Source organism: Magallana gigas, chromosome 2, assembly GCF_963853765.1.
Source record: "Magallana gigas chromosome 2, xbMagGiga1.1, whole genome shotgun sequence".
Lineage (NCBI taxonomy): Eukaryota > Metazoa > Mollusca > Bivalvia > Ostreida > Ostreidae > Magallana > Magallana gigas.
This window is the reverse complement of record NC_088854.1, coordinates 39204380-39231231: the sequence shown is the minus strand read 5'-3', so window position 1 is coordinate 39231231 and position 26852 is coordinate 39204380. Positions and strand designations below refer to the sequence as shown.

Genomic DNA, 26852 nt, shown 5'->3' with positions numbered 1-26852 from the left:
ATATGCAATATTTTGCCAAAAAATGTCTAAGTTCAATCAACATTTTAATAACCGGATTTTTCCGTTGGAAAACCCAGTTAAAAAGTGGAATTAATTTTTTTACCCAAACATTTATTACTACTATGATGATTTATAATCAAATCAAAATGCGAATTTATACTGGTATAAAATGTATTAATGTTTGCATATCTTTGTAAATACTTTTCAAATACATGTATAGCACTTATTAATAAGTTTATTGTATCTTTTTGATAGCAGTTTGCAATTGACAGCAAAAAAACCCAGATAAGCACATGTACTTTGGTAGTAATCATTTATTTCATTAACATAAAGTATATTTCAACAAAATTTCATGTCAAATCAAATTTTCAGGTCAACTCATATAATATATATGTTCATGTTTCTTATTTCTGCGTAACAATTGATAATGGTGTTATTTCATGTTTGGTTTTGATTCAACATATTTCACGATGGAGTATTTGACTCAGAACAATGTATTTTTTGCATACAATTTTTAGGTTATCTGAAATTTTAGTTCAACTCCAATTTTAAAGTCTTTCGCACTTCTGTGTAAATAACCGATAATAATGCTTTTTAATGATATACATGTATTTCAACACATATGTATGTACCTGGAAATATGATAAAAACTCACAAATAGACATTAAAATTGGTGCATAACATAGAAATGTATCAATTATATAAAATTATATAAAATTTCAGGTCAATTAAAATTTTCAGGTCTCTTGTATTCCCGCGTAAATAACTGATCAGTATGATACACTGTAACACATATATACCTAGAAACATTATTTAACAACTCACAAATAAACATTAAAATTGATGCAGAATATAGAAATGTATTCATTATATAAAATTTCAGGTCAGCTCAAATTTTCAGGTCTCTGTATTCCTGCATAATTAACTGATCGGTATGATATATTCTAACAAATATTTACCTGGAATTAAAAGACCTATAAAGTAATTCATTTGACCAAAATCTTAGAAAAATATCATTACCGGTAATATAAATTTCAGGTCTTTTATGTGAATAGTATTTTAGGTCTTTAGTATTTTCCCGGTCGGTCAGGATGTTGTACAAACAGAAATTATATCAGCTCTTTGAAGATTGGACGGCCAAGCAACTGGTAAGGATGTGTAGTTTGTACAATTTTTTAATTATGAGAGACGATAATTTCTTAATTAGCTTCCAACAACAGGTGAATAACTTCTTTATTGATGTTACATGTATATGCATTTCAACATGTACCATCACCATGTCGAAGTCAGGTTTTCTCTCTTGGGATGATGGTATAGATTTGGATGCTTTGCTTGGGGATTACACAGAGGATGATGCTGAGACCCCAAAGAAAAAGGCATAGGACGACAGGGTCCAGGTTTCAAGAGCCCAGTAGGCAGCTAGGCCCTAAAAACAATTGCTGGTTTCAGAGGCCATACATCAAAACAGCACGACCAGCCAAATTTGAAAGGTATCTATTGAAAAAGTCATTGTTGTATATTAGTATCACGAGACTAATTGTAGAATGGTATAAACCTCTAGTTGAACAATTTCATCTCATTTTTTATTTTAAAGATTTTTATATACAAAGAACTAAATACGTTCTCTGTTACAAATGTTTTTGTTTTCATTTTTAAGTAATGGTCTTTTACTTTTTTTCAGCCCATATGCACAAAGTGAGGAGTGATGAAGCCCAGAACACCACAGTAAAAGAGCTGAGTGAAATCCACAGCAGCATCCCAGCAGTTTTCACAGCTGCCTTCAGATCAACACTTGAACTTGTTGTCAATGATCTGATTCATCAGCTTTTCGGGGATAGTGCTGTGATGATTTGCCAAATTGTGACAAGTTTGTCAGGAGTTGAACAGTTTTTTCTGGACATTTTTTTTAACATCACTTATGTGAATAGGCAAAGAGAGTTCTTGAGCTGGGTAATTCGATAATGCCAGAGTCCCTGAGAGCATCATATGCTGCTGAAGATTTTTGTCGTATATTCAAACACCATCTTATTATAGTTGGATCCCACCGCATTCCATTTTTTCCACTCTTAATGGCTTTCATTTGCTGCTTCCAGAACAAGTTTTGAGAGGAACTGCAATACGAATAAACTGTATCTATATCTTTTTCACAAGTGGCCATCAAGTCCTTTATCTCCTCATTTTGAATGGGATTCTTTCTAATCTCTCGATCACAGTCTCTTCTCATCTTGTCAAGTTTTTGTTGCAAAGTTTTGATTTTGGCAGTTTGCTGATTTATTTTCTTTATGAGCATGTCCTTTGTCATGTCAGAGTGTTTGTAGGTACTGCTTAATGGCAGAGTCCTCAAGGCCATCTTCTCAAGTCGGGTTTTTCTGGCTCGCAAGTGTCGGCGTGTACTGGAACAGTGGGGACATCTTGCTCCTAAGACAAGCATGGTACACTGAACATTTCTTATTGTTGAAGAAAATGATAAATTTCCTTGCACTGCACAAAAGTGTCCCTCACGGCATGCAGTTAATTCTTGTGATGAGGCTGCACTGAAAAGTCCACATCCATCAGGGGTCAATTCTTGAAATTCTTGGTCTGGATTTCCCACACACACTCCATACGGCATAAGTTTGTCCAATATTTTGCAGACATCATCAACATTCTTAACACTACTAGAAAGTTCAGTCCAAAACTCATGATTTTCTGGGATCAACACACGATGCACAAACAAACTAACTTTAAAGTCTCGTCCAATCACTAAAGAAAGTTTCACAGATGTTCTGTTTTCACTGCGAGAGAGCTGAATAATTTCAATCAAAGAACTAGGGCCATTACAGTCAAGTATGAACGGAAAAGTCACTTTTCCAAGTAAATCGGATTGGAGTTTCAGGTACGGATCTGTAATCTCCACTGTCTCTACTTCCACCCGCTGTCCCAAAGGAATGTCATTATGAGCAACTGATTCTGGACCATTTGAATCACTGTCAATGTTTAGTTCACTATCACCATCTCCAAGTTCTCCAGGTGGTAAGAAATCTGAGTGGGGAAGCTTCTTTAGGTCTTGGCATCCATCGCTGATGTCATGATGTGAAGTACTTGTCCTGCAGAATTCTTCTGGGTCTGAACATTCATAACTATGGTCAAGATGAGTAGAATTTACGACCGAGACTTCCTCTGGATCCGAAACACCATAACTGTGATCTAGCTGTGATGAATCTAAACAGGAGGAATCTTTTGTCTCTAAGCATACACCATCTTCATTGGTTGGTGATTCCTCACTCTTGACCTTTTTGTAGTGGTATTTCTTCTTCTGCATCACTGAACATCTTCGTTTCCGAGGCATTCTGTAAAAAAAAAAAAATTATGTTAATATCATAAATGACAGAAAATTTGGGATTAAGGAAACATCTTTTCTCTGGAAACAAAAAACACCAAAATCAATAATACATAATAATTACAATTTGAACACTTAAAGAAATCACTATATTTATTTCATTAAGATATCCCTCCCTCCTTTCCCATCACAAATTAATTTGCTGCATGTTGATTCATGTTGAATACATCACTTGTCTAAATTAATACTTCAGATACAGAAAATGTAAATTTTAATGTTCAACACATGTATTTCTCCTTCAGTTGAATGTCTGATTATAACATAAATCCCCTCCCAATACATTTGTAAAAGTTTGAAAATATATTTTTTTTAAATTAATACATAATGCATAGGTACATCATCAGTTTCAGAGAATGATATAAACAGCAATCTTAAAACAGCATGGTGATCATGAAAATTATTTAATAACTTTTGAAAGAAAATCAAACAAGAGGCCCATGGGCCACATAGTTCACATGAGTTACAATTGTCATAATAAAATCAGCCCCATGGAGTCATATACAATTATCTGGAGAATGTAGTTAAATTAATGTAATCTGTATAAAAAAGTTCAAATTTTTTCACCTGAATATTCTTATGTTTATCATTTAGCCCCTTTTGTAACAGGGTAATTAGTCATATCACATATTCAGCATTGCAATTCTCAAGAAGATCTTAAACAAATGTTTTTATATAAAATATAAACATATGAACCAAACTTCGAATTCCTTGGCCACCCTTAGGGTTAGCCATGGTTTACCAATGTAACCAATTTAAAAAAGACCTCCTTTAAACCATGAAAATGACTGTCACCACTGTTACCCTATGTCACCAAGAGAATATAGCTTTACCACTGTAGGCATTGTAATCAAATAAAATAAGATCCTCTGCTAAACAGAAAAAGGCTTGTCACCTATGTTACCTCTTGTCACCAATAGGTTATAGCTGTTACCATTGTAACCATTGTAACCAAATAAAATAATATTTTTTAAGACATTCTGCTAAACAGAAAAAGGCTTGTCACATATGTTACCTATAGAATATAGCTGTAACCATTGTAACCAAATAAAATAAGAACCCCAGCTAAACAGAAAAAGGCTCGTCACCTCTGTTACCTTTTGTTACCAATAGAATATAGTAAGTTGTAACCATTGTTACTGGAAGAAATTTAGCTGCAGGTCTGTAGCTCCCGGTCTAAAAAATTTTGGATTAACGACCTTGGAGCTACAGTGCCTCTCATAGTAAACAAGAGGCCCATGGGCCACATCGCTCACCTGAGGAACAATAGGTATGATAAAGTCAGCTTAATGGAGTCATAATACAATCTGGACAATGTACATTAATACATGTAGATCCTGTATAAATAAAATCCATTTTTCCCCCTTGGAACTCGGATAGCCCTGATTGCTGAAAATATTTACAAGAGCAGACTTTAATCACCGCTCCTGCACATATATAGGGACTCAACGTTCTGCAGGCAGGGATGACCGCACACCTACGCAACTCAACAGGTACCAACGTTAATGCAAGCAGAGATAACGCAAGCAGGGATGACCTCACACTTGCGCCAACAGCTCAACCTAACGCATGGAGTGCCGCACACTTGCGCTAGAAAGGCCAGAACACCAGCAGGGATGACCATACACTAGCGCTCCACCGCAACCACCACCAATACAAGCAGGTATGACCGCACACGTGTATTAATGCGATACAGGGCAGAAATGACCGCACATTCTGTTTCGTTGGTTAGAAAACACAAAGATTAGAAAGAGCAGGGATGTCAATACCCTCAATCTCTCCGTACCTGTTCAAGTTTAACCCCAAACAGTCACTCGTTGCAATGAAATAGACACTGTCCCTATATATGTGCCAGCCTAAAATAATTCATAGTATCTAAAAATTGGAAATCAAAAATAAACAAACTAATCCAGCCTAACCCAAAACTACTTATGCAGAACAACTTATATACATTGAATATTTATTATTGTATAAAAATAATCATCACAATAATTGGTTAACAGTGGATGCATTAATTAAAATAATCAAGAATCAATAAATCAAGGGCAATAACCCAAAACAGTAATACAAAAAGATTCTAATGAAATATAGCTGCCTGCTTCAATTTTATAGTCATATCACATGTTGAGTATTGCAGTTCTCAAAAAGATCCTTTACAATTGTTTATATATGGGATATTTAGCTACATCAAACTCTGAACCTTCTTGTGAGGCCGAAGAATTGTCCTGACGCCAAAGTCTTAACAATTATAAAGAATCATCTGGCTGATTAGTTTCTGAGAAGAAGATTTTTAAAGATTTACTCTTTATTCCTATGTAAAACTTTAACACCCCCCCATGTGGCCTCACCCTACCCCCAGGGGTCATGATTTTCACAACTTTGAATCTACACTACCTGAGGATACTTCCCACAAGTTTCAGCTTTCCTGGCTGATTAGTTTCTGAGAAGAAGATTTTTAAAGATTTACTCTATATATTCCTATGTAAAATGTTAACACCCTCCCCCCCCCCCCAATGTGGCCTCACCCTACCCCCAGGGATCATGATTTTCACAACTTTGAATCTACACTACCTGGGGATGCTTCCACACAAGTTTCAGCTTTCCTGGCTGTTTAGTTTCTGAGAAGAAGATTTTTAAAGATTTACTCTATATATTCCTATGTAAAACTTCGACCCCCCATTGTGGCCCCAACCTAACCCTAGGGGTCATGATTTTCACAACTTTGAATCTACACTATCTGAGGATGCTTCCACACAAGTGTCAGCTTTCCTGGCTGATTAGTTTCTGAGAAGAAGATTTTTAAAGATTTATTCTATATATTCCTATGTAAAACTTCGACCCCCCATTGTGGCCCCACCCTACACCCGGGGGTCATGATTTTCACAACTTTGAATCTACACTACCTGAGGATGCTTCCACACAAGTTTCAGCTTTCCTGGCTTATTAGTTTCTGAGAAGAAGATTTTTAAAGATTTACTCTATATATTCCTATGTAAAACTTCGACCCCCCATTGTGGCCCCACCCTACCCCCAGGGGTCATGAATATCACAACTTTGAATCTACACTACCTGAGGATGCTTTCACACAAGTTTCAGCTTTCCTGGCTTTCTGGTTCTTGAGAAGAAGATTTTTGAAAATTTCTCGAAATTTTTCATTAATTTCTAATTATCTCCCCTTGAAAACGGGTGTGGCCCTTAATTTTCACAACTTTGAATCCCCTTTGCCTAAGGATGATTTGTGCCAAGTTTGGTTGAAATTGGCCTAGTAGTTCTTGAGAAGATGTTGAAAATGTGAAAAGTTTACGGACAGACGGACGGACAGACGGACGGACGGACGGACGGACGGACAGACGGACGAGACAAAATGTGATCAGAATAGCTCACTTGAGCTTTCAGCTCAGGTGAGCTAAAAACTGCAATTTACTGCGCACAAAAAATTGCGCTTGTCTTATTTCCGAACACATTCTGTACATATGTTTGATTTTAAAAAATTCCTAGGAAATTTTACTACAGATATTGTCACTTTACTTGCCAGTGTTTTCCCCAGTCCGTTTTTGCATAGTGGTACATGTACCGCCATGTATTGAAGATCCCCCGCCATGCATCACACAGTGCTGCCATGCTTCCCGCTATGCATACTTATTATAAAGCAAAAAATCTTTTTCCAATTATTTCACATCTTAAGGCTGTTCAAAATTAATTCGACGTTTAATGTAACCTGCGCGCGTAGGTTACGGCGAAGTTGTCGTTTTGAAAAAACAAACAAATCCAGATTTGAAAAAGTCGTTCCAATTTGGGTTTTCATTTAGCGACTTAATTCTATATCCTGTATGAGAGAAAAACATGCTCAAAGACAGCATTGAGGTATTCAGTTTTCACAATAAGAAATTGAGAGTCTACGCCACTATCAAAGTAAAAGAAAATAACATGTAAAAACGAACAATAATGGATCGGACAAACACATGATCGAAGTTAATGGCAGTAAAAATCTTATTTCAAGATTGTTTAATGTTGGTTGTCAAGTCACAGAGTCTGAACCATGCTGAACCAACTTCAGCCCAAAAAGGCAAAAACGGGGTTTGTTGTATACCGGTATATATATAAGTGGTCCATCAACAACTGAAATGACTACCCATCTTTTTTAACAAAAACTCAAAATGTGTACGGTTAAGTTATTTTTGCATTTTTTTAAGAAGGGGAAAGCTTGGCAATTTCTTATCACCACTGTACTGAAAAGATATAAAAAGACTTAAAAAATTATACCTTTCTATATAGACTTCAATGTTAGCTTCAAGATGTGATAAATTTGTTCCTTTTTAACTTTTGTTCAATTACCGGTACAAAGGTGAATGACCCTATAAAATCATACAAAGATTTTAGTGTTCGAACTACCAATATTTGGTTTTAAATATAATAATTATGGATGTAATACCTTGAAGTGAAGCTATGCATCAAGTCAGCATAATTTACTGATTTAGATAAGAGTTCTGACATATGATATTGACTGCAAATCCCTTTCATTTGAAATGTATCTACATTTTTAATAACATGTTCAGGAATAATAATTGGGAATAATATTCATTCATAATATATAATAGTAAGAAACTAACAGGTGGCCCAGCTAAAGTGGAAGATGCAGTTTGTTTACATGTAAAAAATGGTGACTCTTGATCTCGATGTGAATTTAACATAACATATTCCGAGGTCGATTAGGGTGTTTCGGGGAAAGTCTGAGGCAAGAAATGAGATGATATCTGACAGTAGGAAATTGCATGAAGAATTAAATGGGACTAATTTTTTTTACAGAATTTGTGTGTTAATAACGTTATTCAGTCCTTAACTAGCACAGATTTTTGTGCCCCGTAAATTGTAGATTTTTACTATGGGAGGCACTGTAGCTCCCAGGTCGTCCATCTGAATTTTTTCAGACCGGGAGCTACAGACTTGCAGCTAGATGAAGTTAAACCATCCAGCGAAAATAAAATAAACAGTTTTGTCATAGATTATGTTACTTTTGTCACAAGAAAACAGTGGATAAAAGTCAGGACTAATTTCTGGCCATATCTAATGGGGCAACCCACAGATCAAAGGCATCAATTTAATTTAGAGAGATTTCATCACAGGACGCTCAAATATTTGGTTGAATAAAGAAGGGAAAGTTGGTTGTTTTCCCTTTTGACCTTTGGGTTGACACCGCAAAGGGAAACAACTTTTGTAAAGTGTGGATTGGACTTTCTTTCACATGTAACGTTATCCAGTATATATTTTTATCAAAAATCCTCCATCAGCATTGAGCAGATTCTTCACATCTATCAGGAAGTTCTACTAGTCAGTGACCGCCAAGATGCTGGCAAAGTTTCCCTTCAAGGATCCTGTGATTTCAAGCCTGAGGTTCCTTAACCCCACAATTTGAGGAGACTTGCAGTCATCTATTCTGACAGACCTGGCCAGATGGTTTCCTTCCTTAATACCTAAGGACCAGTGGGACCAATTAGAAGCAGAGTTCTTGGACTTCCAAACCATTCCTTCCATGGAGCTCCCCAACTTTTTTGAGGACACCAGGACTGACATCTTCTGGGGTGAAGTCATTGCCGTGAAGAACAGAATCACCAACACTCCAAGGCTCCCACTGATGGCTAGGATTGTGAGGGCAGTGATGACCATTCCTAACTCCAGTGCTGAGTGTGAGAGGATCTTTTCCATGATGAAGAAGATACATACAGACACAAGGTCAAACCTGGACAATTCCACTCTTTGTGCATTATTGACTGTGAAAGTGAACAATACCCAGCTATGTCATTCTTTCAAGCCATCAAAGGACATTCTTAAAACTGCAAAGAAGGCCTGTGTTGGATACAACATTAGCTGTTCATCTAGTTGATCAGAAAGAGTTACTTTTTAAGACTTGTTTTTATTGTGATATTTATTTTGTTGATGTCCTTATGTGTTATGAAAAAGTTTACAATTGCCTGTCATGAATGTATGTATGTGCTTTTGAGTTATGTTCTGTTGTGAATCATATGACAATGCTTATATGTGCTATTATATGTTCATTGATGACTTCAATGATAAATATTTTTTTTTAAAATTGTTGTTGCTTTTCAAGATTATAAGAAAGTAAAATGCAATTTATGAAAAAGTATAATATTTGATACATAGTGCATTACAACTCATACTTTAGTAAGAATGGAAATTATATTTTCACGACTAAATGTCGCGAATTTGTTGACATGAAAAATGACGTTCGCGAAGATTTTCAAAAGTTGGCATGTCTGAAATCGACCAAATGCATAAATATCTTGGGACAGACTGTAAGTCAACTTAACACTTACCTTGGCCAATCGCTGGTGAATGCAGTGTTGTAATGTGTTTTTATAGCTAAATAAACACTCAGTATTCTCAGTTGGAGTCTATTCTTGACAAGAGAGCTAAATTTGAAAAATCTTGTCGTCTCGTGAAATCTCGCATATCCCATTACATATACCATTTGTACTAATGTACTTTGTACTAATTATATTTGTATACTGTATGTATGACATGCGCCACATGTGGTTTTTGTCAGTAAATTGAATTTTGAGTTGAATTATAGGCCTAAACATATACGGTGTCGATGGAATAATTTAACGATGAAACTATCTACTACGCGACAAACCGGAAGTAGTTGCCACGAGAAAGTTAAAAAGGTGAAGGCCACTGTAAGATCCACCTGACGCTCTATAAATAAGACATTTATGTGTTTATATGGTTGTGGAAAATGACCATTGCCTTATCACCCTGAACGATGTCTTGTTAGTATATTCAAGGGGCGTCAGTGACTTCCTCTAAGATGGAGGGAGTGCTGCTGAAATGGACCAACTATCTGACAGGTGAATGAATGTTCATGAATGATGACTTGGAGTTCACTTGTTTAGATCGATAAGTAAGATAAACACTCGATAAGGGCGTGTATATTTATTATTTTTAGTCTTGTGGCAGGGGTAGTTTCGAACGACGGATTCTGTCAAAATCATAATTAAACGAAAGAGCCTGATACTTGGCAGTCTTGTTTTAGCTGTTATTCTATTGGGATCCAACCTATATCTGTACCAAGCATGTTCATTTCAAATAGAAAGAGGATTTCATGAAAATTGTGTACCAGTATGCACAAATTAATTAATTTATAACACAAAAATAAAACTAATTTCTCTCACTGTTCTTATAAGGTTGGCAGCCCAGATGGTTTGTGTTGGACAATGGAAATCTCTCCTATTACAAATCCCAAGAGGAAGTTAATCTTGGATGTAAAGGTTCATTTCGAATGGCAGTGTGTGACATTAATGGTAAGTGCTAAATTTTTTGGAATGAATGAAAAATCTATAGTCTATACTCTAAACATGTTTTCTTGATTTCACTCAAAAAATTTTCCTTCATAGTTCACTCAACAGACAAATGTCGGTTAGATTTAATTATACCTGGAGAGTCCCATTTTTATCTGAGGGCTTCAAATCCTCAGGAGAGACAGCAGTGGTTAGTTTCCTTGGGAACAGCTAAAGCATCGCTCACTAATGGAAGAATCAAGGAGAGTGCAGGTAATATATTAAGTAGTATTGGTTTGAAGAGAGAACTGTCGGTATTCTGTTATAAAGCCACTGGGTAAATAATTCTTAATAAACGGCCCTTTTCTTCCCACATCGTTAAATCTGACAGCTAAACTGTTTTTGTATAAATTCATGAATAAGGCACCAGGGTCACTGCGATCATTATAATGCCCCAAACCAGAGGATGTTTGTGACCGAGGTTCTCTCCCAAAGAATTGAAAAAGACTAAGGAGCTTATGCTTCATTATGTGGTTTTTAAAATTATTTCAATAGGATAACTTTTCTTAAGTTTCTTGAAAATAGTGTTATTTAGATTTACATATTGACTCTTTGAAAAAAAAGAGATATTGGGATTTGATTACTTGATAAATAAATGAAAAAAAAAAGTTCAAAACTTTTTTTCTAACTATTGAACTTCTAGAAGAAAAATCAAACTTGTTTCTTTTTTATTTCACTATTTTTTTTTCTGTTTTGCTAAATTCTTTCTTGATATATATAGATGAGGTTTCCCCTGACATCATCAAGACAAAGAAGTCAGAATTAAGACTGTACTGTGATTTGTTGATGCAACAAGTTCATTCTGTGAAATCTGTAGCCCAGGCAGGTGATCCAGTGGATATTGAGGTATGCACACATGTATACATGTATGGGGTCTCAATTTTTGTGGATTACAAATGATGTGGATCCTTAACAATTTTTGAAATTCCATCTTTGTTCATAATTCCTCAAAGCAAAGTGTACTGTAATACATTCTAATAATCCCTAAATATTGACAACCCACAAAAATTGGAGCCCACAAATTTGAATGATAAGACAGAAATAATTCATTGCCTTTGCATCACTTAAAAATTCAGGAGGAAATCTATCCAGCCTTTTAAGATATTTAATTGTAGAAAAAAAACCCAGAAAAGAATTGCAAGTTAATTAGTTTGAAATATTTAATAGAATAGTTATTATGACTTTTTGAGTATAAAATAGTTTACCTTTATAGCATTGAATGCTTATTTTTAAATATTGATGGTCCTATAATGCACCAGGATGTGCAGACAAATTAAGTGCTGCATGTCAGCACTGTAATTTTCATGCACAGCTTAGGATATCTAAAATAGTGTTTAATGCTTATATATAATTTAGATTAATTTTAATGTTTGTTTGTATGGTAGAAAATTAAGCCTATCATAGTTTAAAAGCCATAATATAAGCTTTTAGTCAGAGATATGAAAAAGATGAAAAAGCCATAAAAGAGGCTGAAAAATGTAGTTCTAAAAATTTTAAAGGGTTAACTTTTTTGAGACCGGATTAATTTGTTTTAACTTGTTTTAATTTGATATTTCATAAATACATGTACATATCAAGTTTATAAATAAGTTGAAAAGTTTCTTTGATTTAAACATTAATTATTGTTTTCCCTCGGACTGAAATGTCGCATTCTCATTGGTTTAAAATTAAACATGACGTGACTGCTGGATATATTTCTATGTCCTTGTGTTGAGAATTAATATTCGGCAATATGGCCGACACTTCGCTTACTCATCTCAACATTTAAACATTTAAAACTGAATAGGAATAAAACATTAAAAATGTGCAGCGGCTATTTGAAAGGTGAGGATGAGAATTTTGAAGAGTTCAAATGTGTTAAATTGACAAGATATAAGATTACTTTTACATTGATTTTTGCAGATCTAAATATTTATGAAAATTGTATTTCTAAATGCTTCCTGTTTTGTAGAAGTTGAATGAGGCTACATCCCTATTAGGTCCAACATGTGATACATTTATATCCACTTTGGAGGATTGTATGAAGATTGCAAATGCAAGCAAAGCGTATGATTCCCCTCACCAACACATTAGTGATTCACCTTTCCCTATGGTTAAACTGAAACACCCTCCGAAGAAGGTACCAATACCAATGCTTACAGTTCTCCAAAACTGAGAGATTTTAATTCTTTTAAATACTATGGAGTGAAACCCATGTACAATTCTGAGCTTTTGAATCAAAATTTAGGTTTTTTTATTCCCAGTATTAATTACTTTTAAATTTTCAAAACGGATTGGTTATTTCTCAATCTTTAGCCTTTTAACAGGTTTTCCTAACCCTTTACTAATCTTTTAACATTTTAAAATGATTTATATGTAACTATTTTAATGTAAAATGTGTCAAAGCTACCAGTATATAAAAGACAATGAGTTCTCTAAAAGTCAACAGATTTATATTATTTATAAAACAGAAGTTCACCTCTCAATCATTTTGTAGGAGTCAAGGTCATATTCAGTGTCTGACAAATATCCCCCTGCAGTCTCCTCCAGACGACGTACGATCTCGGACAGCTCCCCAGAAAAACTCAGCCCTCGTTCCCATTCTGCCCTGTCTAATTCACCTCAGCCACGAGTAAAGGAGGATAGGCCAGCATTAAGAACAGAGACCCACACTCAAGAAAAGGAGCAAAACTCCTCAAGTGAAAACCTGAAACGATCCGCCTCCTTGGAGAATGGAGATGAAGAAGAGTTCAAAGATGCTATTGATGAAAAAATTCCAAACTTTTTTTCCACAATGCAATCCAGGTAAGTTATTTATTTTATTTTAGGTACCATCATTGACTTCAAATTTCTGGTGATATGTTTATTTACAAAAGAAACTTACCATAATTTTTATTGCTATTGGAATTTTCAGTTTTATGGATTTGCAGTTAGAAGCTGATGGTGGTATTCCTATTGAACATTTTCTGTCAGCTTGTAGATGCATGGTTCCAATATTTGGTAAGGCTATGTCTCTTTTGCTTGAATTGAAAGAAATAATGTATATAATGACTTACATACACATTTTATTTTATTGAATTCTATTATTCAAACTTACATATTAACTGTTTCATCTGTTAATCCACATTGTGAATTGTAGACAAATTAAATGCCACAGCATTTGCCCCAGTGAAAATGGACTTTCAAGGAAACATAAGAGTAAGTTTTAATATACATGTATGTCTTCTTTTTTTATCAGTAGGGAGTAAAACATCCCTTTGAATCATTTGAATGTATTTTTAAGTATTATATTCTTGAAATATCATATTAGTACTTTACTCATAAAAAAATAAGAAAAAAATTGATATTGTGTGGATTTTTAAAAAAAATCTATTAAATCTCACTATTCATGTAATACCTAGATTTTTCATGTTTTCAGAAAATACAGCAGAAATATTCCACAAACCCCTCTTCCTTCACAACACTACAGAAAATGGTGATGGGTGAAGTGGACTGTAAGCACCACCGGGTGTCCAGCTCAGCCACAGTGGCTCTGTTGTGGATGAAGAGGTAAAAAACCCTCTTGATAGTTATCTTCCAGATTTTTTAAAGTTTGGATAGTTTATATGAATAATCATGAACAGTGTCTTTGCCAGCATTGTTGTTGCATTTTCAAACTTTAAGGTAAAATTCAGATTTTTTTTTCCAGGAAAACTATATATTTGATATATTGTTCCCTGATTAGTTGATTTTTCGTTGTTCATAGCATTTAATGTAAACATATTACATTAAACTATGTATTCATTTAGCGTTCTGGACAGAAATCCGCTTTCAACTAAATGCCATTCATATATGTATAAGAATAGATACATTTATGAATACACTAATTAAAATCCACACTAAATTTGTTAAAAAATCATTTTTTGCAAAATATCATACACTTTAAATATAAAATAAATACATTTACAATACCCATGTTACATGTACTGTTGAACTTTGATATCTCATTTGTCATTAATATCTTGAATATTGTGGCTATGTAAAAGTGAGTTGAAAGTCCTCCCAACTGTTTTTTAATGTATCTTATCCTTTATGCCTTGAGTTCTTGGATATCTACTACATAACATTTATTTAGATGGGTGTTTTTGCCTCATTGAATTCAAGATAATTAGGTTTTACCGTCTCTTTCTTTGAGTTACAGTATTTGAATGAGGATACTCATTAAAAAATGTTCCATGTATAATTGTCCATGTGATATACATGTTTGTTGATATTTGCAGAGGCCTGCAATTCATCAGAGAGTTTCTGGTGGAAATCCTGAACAACCAGCAGGACCTGTCATTAGCTGCTGGCAATGCGTACAGTAAATCCTTGAGACCTTACCATGGCTGGGTGGTCAGAGGAGTGTTCGCTGTAAGATTCACTTAATGTTCATAACACACAGCATTGTACAGTACCTAGTAAATGTATGAGTGTATGAAAATGTTTAATGATCTTACTTGAAAGTACCCTAGATCTATCAGTTGTTCACTGTGAATATCAATGAATTTTGCTTAGACAATACAGTAAAACACGGTTATAGCGAACATGCTTATAATGAAATGACGCAAACAGCAAAGCGATTTCTATTCCCTGAGACTTTATTACATGTTTTAAACTTGACAGATATAATGAATTACGCTTATAACGAAGTAAAATCGCCTGCCCCTGGCAATTCGTTATTAATTTTACTGTACATTGTTATCTGCATATAATTTTTGAGAGAAACTACATAGAACTTTTACATAAATTATATGTACACCCTGTTTAATTCAATCAGTGTTAAGTGTTCCATATGAATCAACCTGTCACACACACTGTAAGCAAGCTTTTATCAGCATGAAAGAAAAACTGGTTTTTGTGATGTTTAGGAGAACTTGCAAACATAACGAAACTTCAATTGCAAAAACTATGCTGCAAACCACTTAGCTTTAAAAGGTACCTGGTAACTGTACTAGGCAATCAGAATTGGTTAAAAGTTAGTGTAACCAGCCAATATGAGTAAATTACCCTTACTAATTCCAAAAGTAGAAATATTCCAACAACTTAATTTTTTTCAACATTTTTTTCAAAATCAATTAGGATGTATGTTTTACAAGCAAAACTTAAAAAAAATCACATCATTCAAACTTGTATTATATGCAATGTGTACATCTTTCTTTAATTATGATAATAGATTGTTTTAAAATTTGTGACAGGTGGCTGTGAAAGCCCTACCAAGCCGTGAAGTGTTCATCTCTCTGTTAGCGGTCCCAGGAGGAGAGAACAAGGGGGTAGACTTCTTACATTCCTTGATGTCTGACATGGAGAACTATATAACTGCACTCGGTGAAATCCTGCGCATTCTCAATGACTTTTACAAGGTTCATACTCTAGACAATGAGGAGCCTGTTTGAAAGAGGATGTAGAGCTCAAAACTGCCCAGCTTCTTACAGTTTTAATTATTCATTTTTTTCCTGAATCACTTACTTTTTTATTTTGGTGTTCAAAATTAAATTGAAATTTTTTTACTGTTGAATACTTATAGAATACATCTTTAAAACATCTTTAAAAATCAAAATGCGGTTTAAAATTATTAAGTCACAAGTTATAAGTTTTTTTTTAAACAAAGGTGATACACTCTTTTTTTTTTTAGATAATTTTCTGTTTCTGTAGAAACTGTCTTTGTGTAATATAAGAGGTTCCTATAATAACAGGAGATTGAAAAGGTGGTTTTTTTTTTGTTTTTTTTTTATTGGACAATGACAATGATTAATTGCATAGAAAGTATTTTAGATTTGATACATTAGTGGTGCTTGAAATTCTTGTTGAATCGTACATGGTGTATGCTTTCTACAAAAAAATTAGATGTTAAACTGTAGATTCCTAATTAAATATGAGAAATTAATTTTCGCACAAGATAGGGAAAAGCCACCCTCGCAGATTTTAAAATTTCAGACAGTTTTGAACTATAGGAAATTGTAACAATAAATTGGTAATCACAATTTTATATTCTCGTGATTTGATACAAAACAAGGGAATCGTTGAATGAAATACTCACATAAAATAAAATTACATTATTAATAATGGCAAATATTAAACAGTGAGTTACCTGTATTTTGCTAGGAATTAATATTGACAATTTTAAGACACTCAAACATACCTGGTAAACTTGCCACATCTATTTTCGGATGGATTTCAAAATTTCTTTTTATGCATAAATTCATAAAATTTATTCTGGCAACTTGAACTTTGGTGATTTTATACAGATACTATCACCAAAAATAGGCTTTTATCATTATAAATCCCTTTTTAAAATTGCCTGTCTTATGATAATACTCGTGTCAGAAGAAAACCAACAAATTCAAAATCAAAGACTGGAAATATCTACTTAATGTAACTTTTTATTCAGATAAATATGATAACAAACTATTCAAGATGTTAAAATGATTCCAAAAAAACGATGATTCCTTTATTTATCCAAGATAACGCTTGAATGTACATTGTTATACTCTCAATAAAAGAGTTAACAGCTTTATTTATAGGGACAAAGTCTACAAAATGAGAGATGTTTTGTTTAGTTTCATCCTCTGTTAAACAATTATCTGACTCAGGGGTGAAAACAACAAGTACATGTGTATTATTATTCAAACCATCAATTTGAAATGATCTAGATTTTTCAAGTAACAAAAAAAATGAACAATTTGGTAAAAAATACAGTCCTTGAGACACTAAACCAAATCTGATATATTAGTTATGTTAGAATTAAGAAAAAAATAAATAAGAATACTCGTAGATATAAGAAATATGTCTATAACATTGTGCTTTGTTTAATTTTAAATTTCAGATTTTTTTCTAATTCATATGCGAGCTCAAAATTATAAATGCACTTTATATACTGTAAACCAATTTTTATTTGCGGCGACTTTATTTCGCGATTAACTGGAGATAAACTGGTTCGCGAAGACTAATGTTCGCGACCAAGCATTATCCAGGCCTGTATTGTTATAGAAATTATAGAAAAAGGATTGGTTCGCGGCGAGGAATATTCGCGACGGCAAGACTCTCGCTAATAAAATTTGGTTTACTGGCATGATACTGGATACAGTCTGGATCTCATTCAGCAATGGAATAATGAGTGTCTATTTGTGTTTGTAAATCTGTGTACAGAATTTATCTCAACCCTAAGAGGGCTAAGTCCTATGTCATTACAATGTATATGAATTATTATTTTGGTGTTATGTTCATTTAATATATTATTGACTGTTAAACACGTTTATGAAAAGAGTTGTTAATTTATTTTGTTTTTATGTACTGTAATAATTTATGACAGTGCAATATGATTTCACTATTAAAGCAATTATTAAAAAGAAATTTAATGTTTTTTTCCCCCTTGATATTACTGCTCTGTATAATAGTATATTATTACAATATAAATGAATTTTCATTTTCATAAATCAAAAAATCAAAAAACAAGAATTAAGAAAAAATGATACACTCACTAACTGAAGGAAAATCAAATTGAAAATTAATAATGTAGAACTTAACAAACATTGGATGTAAATTGTGCAAAGATTAACAAAATGGACATCTTTTGGAAAATTTTAAAAGTGAACATTTTCGAAGTAGCGTTATTGTATCTATCAAAACAAAATGCCGTAGAATTTGTAAGTTTCATCATTGCATTGGTGAGCAAAGATGTTTCATCATAAAATATAATTGTGAAGAATGTGTTTGACTATTTACATTTTAAACGTTAATTTGCTTAAAGATTCATGTTAAGAATTTCATCTTAATAATTAACTGGAAATATACATCAAAGAAAACAACAGAGGAAATCACAACATGCATCATTTATATCCATTAATCAAGGAACATCATCAAGATCTCTTATATCGGTTTTTAGATAGTACATAGTGTTAACCTCCCTTTTCTTCGTGACATCTGTATAGAATCCCATCTTGTTATCTTCTTCTCCCTCCAAGTCTAATCCTCTTCCTGTTTTACACTGATTCAATGACTCGCATTTTTTGGCGCCAAAGATGCGGTCAGAGATGATCGAAGCAGTAAAATACACCTGAACCCGAGAGTGGCTACACGTAAAATCAACTGAAAACACAATACACCTAATTCAAATTAATGTAAAATGCACTAACAGATGAAACCGACACTGTATATTTTTTACGCCCCCTTCCCATTTCTACACGATACGTCGTAATTTAGGAAGTCCTTTTAAATTAATTACTTTTGTTTCTTGTAGTTTAAATGAATACAAGGTTGAAATGTCTGTCTGCTAGTTTGTCTGTCTATCTAAACACGACACATATTCATGTATAAGCATTTCACCTATCTATAATCTATATGTATGTTTTATAGCTACATAGGCGTCGGAACGGGGGGGGGGGGGGGGCTAGGGGGGCTTAGCCCCCCCCCCCCCCCCCCACATTTTTTTGCAAAGTTAGACCTAAGCATTAGGTACATAGCATCAGAGAGGGTTCAGCCCCCCCCCCCCCCCCTTTTTCTCGCAGCAAAGATAATTGTTCCTTTTACCTTGAAAAGATGGAAATATTGAGAAGTTGGAGTCATAGATATACTAGCCCCCCCCCCCCCCCCCCCCCCCCGATAAGGAATTTCATGACATTTGGGAAAGATATTTTTGGTAGGTAAACATTTTTTTGAAACTAAACCCCCCCCCCCCCCCCACACACACACACACACGGATTAGCTATATAGGATTTTCATGATTTTGGGAAAAAATTGTTTTCTTTTTCTTGTCAAGATTTCTGAGGATTAGTCTTGCCAAAGTGTTGTCTTCCATTTTACACACTTTTGTATCATTAAAGGGTGCGACTGCAATGCTTAATGATAAAAAAAAAACCTGTATCATTAGTGGTTCAGAGTGTAGAAAGGGCTGCTGTGCATTTGTGACGCCTAATTATAATGATACAATTCTATCATTACGCGGCGATTTATCATTAGCGATTGGAAATGTCAACAATCCCACGGCCAATGTTCGCCAAATAAAGGTTAAAATCAAACATGTTGTTCCAAATAATAATTAGCACTGCTTATAGAAACATTTGGAATTTGAAGTCGGCCCAAAAAATCAATAAGCGTTTTGCGGGGGTAACAATTCAATCGCTTCAACTTTGCAGACAAAAATGCTCCAAAATATTTAACCACACTGGCCTTCACAACAATTGAGGTATCCTGCACATGACAATCAATCTGAAGTTCTTTAAAGGACAATACAACCATAAACTTTAAAATTCTATAAATAAAAATAGGTCAAACTTCTTTCATTTGTTTTGTACGTACTTAAATCTTACATGAAAAAAGACATCCAGGTTGAATCTTGCCGCCATTGGGATAAAAATCCAGATGGCCCAAGGGTTTTAGATATCCAAACCCTACAATTAAATAACACCATGATTATTGTTAATTATCTTATTACTATATTCAGTTTTTTTCTTCTTATCTACATTATTACTTTTACTTAAATTTCTTCAAATCGCTCAAGAAAGATATGTATAATTATGTACTGGTCCGGTGAACAAACTAATACATGTACTATCTTTTTGTGAACAACTAATATATAAAGCAAAATTAATTCTCATCGTTTACATTTATTTTAACAGTATTTTTAAGCCGCAATAGTAATACTGCAAGTACAAGCACGTAGCACCCCCCACCCCACTTTTATGTACCATATAAAGAAATCAAATTGAAAATAATGAAAAAAAAGTTGAATTGAAGTCAAAAGTACATTCCCCCCTCCCATATTGAATATGTTACCCTCTTCAAAAAACTTTAGATATACAGAAACAGATTGTTATTGCAGCTATAGTTCAGTAATCTTTCGTTTTCACGTGTTTCTGTACATTTCCTAAATACATGTTACATGTATGAGCCAATGCTCGCTCTCTCTCTCTCTCTCTCTCTCTCTCTCTCTCTCTCTCTCTCTCTCTCTCTCTCTCTCTCTCTCTCTCTCTCTCTCTCACACAAATGCAAAAATATTAAAACTAAACCAAACCTCCTCCATCTGTATGAATCACATCCACCAAATGAGCATCGGTCTCGGCTAATCTCGCGTTATCTTTTTGTTTGTTGAAAAAAGGACCAGCGGGATCTAAACCTATAAAAAATAAATAAATACGGTTTATAAGTATAGTCATAGTGACAAAGAATAGAGCCAGAGAAATTTAAAGAATAGCAATAGAATAATTAAAAATCATAATGATTGTCAATTTAGAAATAATACCCGTTATTCTTTGATATCTTGTTTTCTTGTGTGATTTCCCCGCAAAACCTGCTACATGGGCCCCAAGGCTATGTCCTATAATGTGAATGTAGGTTTCAGTGGCTCCTTGATGATGTTCTAAATTCACCACCATTAGCGCCAGAAGGGCCCCTACTACTTCGGTGTTTGCTGCGGCCTGATGATAGCGTAATAAGTACTTTGCACCTTTCTTCCAATCGACGACAATGACGTTCGCATCAGTCTAGTTGTAAATAAAAGTTTGAATCAGATTGGATGCTAACATTATTTTGCAATACTCAGCCATGAACATTAGTGCATTGTATTGAGAAGGTGTAATTAATTTAAACATTGAATAAATTCAATAGGATTGGACAACAGGCATAGCCTACGTAAGGTGTACCACTGGCGTCGGAAGCAAATTGAAAGTGGGGGGGGGGGGGGGCGGCTAAACTGATCCTCAGAAGTATTGATAGAACTAGAGGCCCATGGGCCATATCGCTCACCTGAGGAACAATATGTATAATATAATCAGCTTAATGGAGTCATAATACAAACTATCTGGACAATGTACAATACATGTAGATCCTGTATAAATAAAATCCATTTTTCCCCTGGATATTCTTATGTTTATAATCATTAGTCCCTTTTCTAACAGGATGATTTTATAGTCATATCATATGTTGAGTATTGCAGTTCTCAAAAAGATCCTTAACAATAGTTTATATATGGGATTTAAACGTACATCAAACTCTAAACCTTTTCGTGAGGCCAAAGAATTGTCCTGGGGCCAAAGTCTTAACAATTATAAAGAATCATCTGGCTGATTAGTTTCTGAGAAGAAGATTTTTAAAGATTTACCCTATATATTCCTTTGTTAAACTTTGACCCCCCCCCCCATTGTGGCCCCACCCTATCCCTGGGGGTCATGATTTTCACAACTTTGAATCTACGCTACCTGAGGATGCTTTCACACAAGTTTCAGCTTTCCTGGCTGATTAGTTTCTGAGAAAAAGATTTTTTAAGATTTACTATATATATTCCTATGTAAAAATTCGATCCCCAATTGTGGCCCCACCCTACCCCCGGGGTCATGATTTTCACAACTATGAATTTACACTACCTGAGGATGCTTTCACACAAGTGTCAGCTTTCCTGGTCTTATGGTTCATAAGAAGAAGATTTTTGAGAATTTCTCGAAAATTTTCATAAATTCCTAATTATCTCCCTTTGCAAAGGCCGTGGTCCTTAATTTTCACAACTTTGAATCCCCTCAGGCTAAGAATGCTTTGTGCCAAGTTTGGTTGAAATTTGGGCAGTGGTTTTTGAGAAGATGTTGAAAATGTGAAAAGTTTACAGACGGACAGAAAGACAGACGGACAGACAGACAGACAAAATGTGATCAGAATAGCTCACTTGAGCTTTCAGCTCAGGTGAGCTAAAAAAAACCTTATCCCCAAAATCATGAAAATCCTAATCCGTGGGGGAGGTGGGAGGAATCCTATACTTCCAAAACAAAAAATCTTTATTCCCCCCATAATTTGTCGACTACTCTAAATTGAAGATAGATCTTATGACTAATTTGTCGACTACTCTAAATTGAATATAGATCTTATGACTAATTTGTAGACCACTAGAAATTTAAGTTATACTAATGGCTTATTTGTCGACCAATAAAAATTTCAGGTAGATCTTATGACTAATTTGTCTACCAATAGAAATTTAAAGTACATGTAGATCTTACGAATAATTTGTCGACCACTAGGCTGAAGGTAGATCTAATGACCAATTTTCGACCATTAGAAATTTAAGGTAGATCTTATGACTACTAGTAAGTTGTTGACCATCCAGCCTTTTTAAACCGTTAGTTTTTAATAGGAATATATTTTGAAATAGTACAAAGATATTTTTAGTCCCTTTTTTCTATGTAATTATGTGGATATGTTTCTTTACAAAACAAACAAAATTCGTGTCTCATGATTCGTTATCGATAAGAATGTTAATTCATGAATGAAAGGTGTATGTCCTATTATCCAAAATTCCCAATTAAGGAATGTTGACTATTGACAATATATTTACATCTACCAAGTAATATTAACTCTATTTCGTACGGAAACTTATAAGGGGGGGGGGGATATACCTTTAGTTCGAGTAAAAAAAAATCTTACCTACCAAATTTTCTTTTTTTCTCCAAAAATAACGAAATTCCTAATCCATGGGGGGGGGGGGGGGGGTGGGGGGAGGGGGGGGGGGGAATGGGGAGCTAGTATGCCTTTGACTCCAACTTCTCAATCTTTCAAACGTACATTACCGAACAATTATATTTCCTGCGAAAAAAAGTGTGTGTGTGTGGGGGGGGGGGGGGGGGGGGCCTGAACCCTCTATTCTGCTATGTGCCTAAAGGTTAGGTCTTACTTAGAAAAAAAAGGGGGGCTAAGCCTAGCCCCCGCGGTTCCGACGCCTATGTGTACCATGAAACAGGTTAACTACATGAAAGAATGAAACAGATAGTATAAGTACCTTATTCAAAAGGCTTGACGTCATTTCTTTCACCCATTCTGCGTCACCACTAGAGCGAAACCCGTGAACTATTATGAAAGTTCTCTTAGAATGATTGAAAGACGACAGAGATGACACATCTGTAAACCTTAGAGCAATATCCGTTTGATCTCTGGTGTGAAGGAAGAATTTTGGATCCACTTCTTCTGGGGTATCTGGAAGAACCCTACTCATGAGATGGAATACAAGTACAGATGAGTAGCATAGCGGAACAGCGACCGGCAAGTGCATGCAGACGAGGAATATTTCTGAAATAAAATAATGGCATTGAATCGATTTAATAAGATACCTACTTGTTATAAAGAGATACCCAGTCGTCATAACGAGATGATTACATGTATTTCATTAATATGAGTTCGATAATATTTATAAATGTGCTTGAAAAATGAACCTTTACTTCGTACTGCAGAACTCAGGTTGGTAAAAAATATTCTTATTTTTCTATATTTTCAATAAATTGATTGACAATGCGTGTGCCCATACGTGTGTACATGTATGTAGCCCCTTGTTGTAAACGGGACAAACTTTTGTAACTTAAATTTGAAATTTTACAACTATATTCCGCTAAAACATAAGGGTAAAGATTATTTAAAAGTGTGATATAAAATAAATGTTATAGAAAATTGCATAAATCGATGAACATGCATGTAATCTTTGACAGAAAAGAACAGCTGAATATTTACATATATAAATCTATAATTTTTCTTCATTTTCTATATCTAAATATTCATTAAAACCCCGTTTAAATATACTTTTGTAAGTACCATTTTATAATTTATAGACAAAACCTACTAAAACTATGTGACGAAAGCGATGAAGCGAGAGTTTTTATTAGAATGTATTCTAGATCCAAACTCAGCCCAACGGTTGTACCATATACTGTCAATATAAGTATAAGCAAGACGCATAACCTTACCTCCGGTGGCGATCAAAAAAGCATAGCTCTGCCATTTACGGTCTGATTGAGCGATGTCCAAAATTTGTAATCTATCTTTTTTCAAAGCATCAATAATGTCTCCATCAAAAGATTTCAAAAACGTTTCGTTATATTCACTTTCTGTCGTTATTTCTAGGTGATGCTGGTTTGGGGTCCTCTTTAAACGCGTCACTAGTTTTACCCTCTGTTGACTGACAAAGATACCAACAGGTTGGTACCTCTTTTCACTGTAAAAATCGATTTCTCGTTTTGTTCTCATGCGATTAGACATTTGAACATCCACATCCCAGTCTAATCCTTGCGATGAAAATGCAAAGTGGTCTGCCAAAGATGAAGCAAACTCTTTTTCAATTGCCTTTGGGGTTGCATCGATATCTTTTTTAACATAAAATATGTATTCCTTTTGCTCATTGTAAACATCGTTACGAAGACAAGATCTAAATTTTGCCATTGCATCATCAAAGTGCTCACTAAAAGAATTCTGGTATACTTGTTTTATGCTCCAGTAGATTTTCATTTGGTCTGTATGTTGCAGGCTACAAAATCGAGGTCTACTAAGATATAAGTAGCATTTGGTATGTGCTAGGTATGCACGTTCGCGAAGATTTCTGCAATCTGATTTGTCATTTGGCATCAAAATTGATTTCAATTTATTAGCTATACATTTTTGCGATGATGTAATCCACTTCTTTCCTTCTTCTGAAAACGAATTGAAAGTATCGACAAAGATAGAGCAAATCGCTTTTCCGTACGAAACCGCATAATGAAATTCGGTTTGTTCGCATGACGAATGTGCCTCTAAGCAATGAGAATACCAATCACAATTACTAGTAAAAGACGGAATGTAGCATTCAGGTGGCACCTTGACTTTAACATTTTGGATATTTCCTTGCAATGATCGTTTTCTTTTTTCATTTTCGATTGGATCGCATCTGCATTCCTTCGCAACATATCCGAACAGGGACGTTGGGTATATACTCTTGGTACATGATAACCAACAGTAGGATGACCCTTTGCATCCAAAAGATCTAGACGTGTGTTTTCTCAAGGTTTGACTGGACAAACAAACAGCCCATTGGTAGCTGTCATACTTGGGAATGTGTACACAGTCGTATGTTCCTTCAGGTCCATTGCTAGGATCACATAGATTCCCATATGCCAAATTCAGATACGTTATAATGACCAACGATATACTGAAATAAATATCCATCCTTCGGAGCTTTTTCGTAAAAATCAAATCTTGACAGAGTACATTTCTTCTACAAGCATATCAACACTTCCTGGTCTCATTCGAAAACCAATTATTTATACAGCTGTAGGTTTCGATTTGAATTTGAACAGACTTTAAATTCACATTATAAAGACCATTGACGAGACGTTCCTTTTAAGGGACCTAGACACGATTTGAGATCAAAATTTTAAAATTTTTATGTATAAAATAGTTGATGTTTGTGCAGTTTGAATCATTAGAATCGTTTTTACAAGAGCTTGGACTTTGGGTAGAACTTGATGAACTCCGATTTGATGAAGGCGGGGTCTACTAATGGTTAACTGTTCAGTCATTGGCTAATAGGTATGCATACATTGAATGCAACGACACTAGTTCCTTTTTTTAGCATAAGTGTATTTATGTACATGTATATAAAGGAATTTATGTGATCTAAATACTTATAGTTTAGGTATTATATAGTTTTCAACTATGTTACATTTAATTAGTCATATTTGTACAGTATGAGGATTTAAAGGGTCTTTTGGGGTTTTTATACTCATACCGGTAAGAGCATTTTCAGGCTATTAGCCTGATCCTAAATATTTCAATTTTGGCTCCAAATTAGCTTGCATCGGAAGTTTTGCCCACCTCCACCCCTTCTATCCTCCTTACTAAATACATTGTATTATTATTATTTTTGTTTGATTGGTATGGATAACTTCCTTTTGTAAAAGGTGTGGGTTATTTTTTGGGCCCCACCTTCTGCTGCATTGTTGATAATTTACTAAATGTATGCAGTCTCACATTTTCATTCTTATATTCAGTATAACTTCATCTGGCATTTTTAATAAAAGCTCTTCACACAAGCCATAGTTTTTCTTTATCAAGGTAGCAGCAGAACAGAGCTGCAAATGTGCTTCAGGTTATATTCAACAGTAATAGTAATGTAGGGTTTACCAGGATTTAAGAGCACATAATAAGTATTTAACTTACGAGATGAACTGTACGACTTGATCTCAACTGAATTGACAAATACGATTATAATAGAATAATAAAATATTAATTTTGTCTTCTGCCTAAACCACCCATAGAAGGGCCTTCTTTTTCTTTGGGCTATATTATAGCTACTGCATAGTAGACCTTTCCCTGTGACTTTCCCTTACTTTCTCCTCATTTTAATC

General features: G+C 34.5%; 3 protein-coding genes across 4 annotated transcripts; 1 reads left to right on the top strand and 2 right to left on the bottom strand.

Annotated features, from left to right (window-relative positions):
* Positions 1–296: 296 nt before the first annotated feature.
* LOC105336217 (uncharacterized) lies at positions 297–13325 on the bottom strand. 2 transcript variants are annotated; one of them, XM_034444266.2, is made up of 2 exons: positions 13190–13325; positions 297–3329 (listed from the first exon to the last, which is right to left on the bottom strand). In XM_034444266.2, exons 1-2 carry the CDS (start codon positions 13198–13200, stop codon positions 1913–1915), a joined length of 1428 nt encoding a protein of 475 aa, XP_034300157.2. In that variant the 5' UTR covers positions 13201–13325; the 3' UTR covers positions 297–1912. The 2 variants fall into 2 exon arrangements, with proteins under 2 accessions (XP_034300157.2, XP_034300158.2); XM_034444267.2 differs by lacking the exon at positions 13190–13325 and adding an exon at positions 9709–9843.
* Positions 10030–16328, top strand: LOC105322190 (pleckstrin homology domain-containing family A member 8). The gene is made up of 11 exons (XM_011420756.4): positions 10030–10242; positions 10579–10695; positions 10789–10944; positions 11453–11577; positions 12683–12850; positions 13208–13515; positions 13625–13710; positions 13850–13908; positions 14129–14259; positions 14970–15102; positions 15927–16328. Exons 1-11 carry the CDS (start codon positions 10203–10205, stop codon positions 16122–16124), a joined length of 1521 nt encoding a protein of 506 aa, XP_011419058.2. The 5' UTR covers positions 10030–10202; the 3' UTR covers positions 16125–16328.
* A 763-nt stretch (positions 16329–17091) lies between these two features.
* LOC105322194 (uncharacterized) lies at positions 17092–25814 on the bottom strand. Its single transcript, XM_066076505.1, has 6 exons — positions 24441–25814; positions 23486–23772; positions 20969–21209; positions 20741–20842; positions 20037–20117; positions 17092–18816 (listed from the first exon to the last, which is right to left on the bottom strand). The coding sequence occupies exons 1-6, from the start codon at positions 25669–25671 to the stop codon at positions 18575–18577; spliced, it is 2184 nt and encodes a 727-aa protein (XP_065932577.1). The 5' UTR covers positions 25672–25814; the 3' UTR covers positions 17092–18574.
* Between the last annotated feature and the right edge of the window lie 1038 nt (positions 25815–26852).

Coding starts and splice junctions, on each gene's coding strand:
- LOC105322190 (XM_011420756.4), top strand. CDS start 10,203: ATGGAGGGAGTGCTGCTGAAATGGACCAACTATCTGACAG. Junction 10,945..11,452: donor AAGAATCAAGGAGAGTGCAG/GTAATATATTAA, acceptor TGATATATATAG/ATGAGGTTTCCCCTGACATC. Junction 13,711..13,849: donor ATGCATGGTTCCAATATTTG/GTAAGGCTATGT, acceptor TGTGAATTGTAG/ACAAATTAAATGCCACAGCA.
- LOC105322194 (XM_066076505.1), bottom strand. CDS start 25,671: ATGGATATTTATTTCAGTATATCGTTGGTCATTATAACGTATCTGAAT. Junction 21,210..23,485: donor CGTCAAGCCTTTTGAATAAG/GTACTTATACTA, acceptor ATTTACAACTAG/ACTGATGCGAACGTCATTGT. Junction 18,817..20,036: donor ACCTGGATGTCTTTTTTCAT/GTAAGATTTAAG, acceptor TTGTGTTTTCAG/TTGATTTTACGTGTAGCCAC.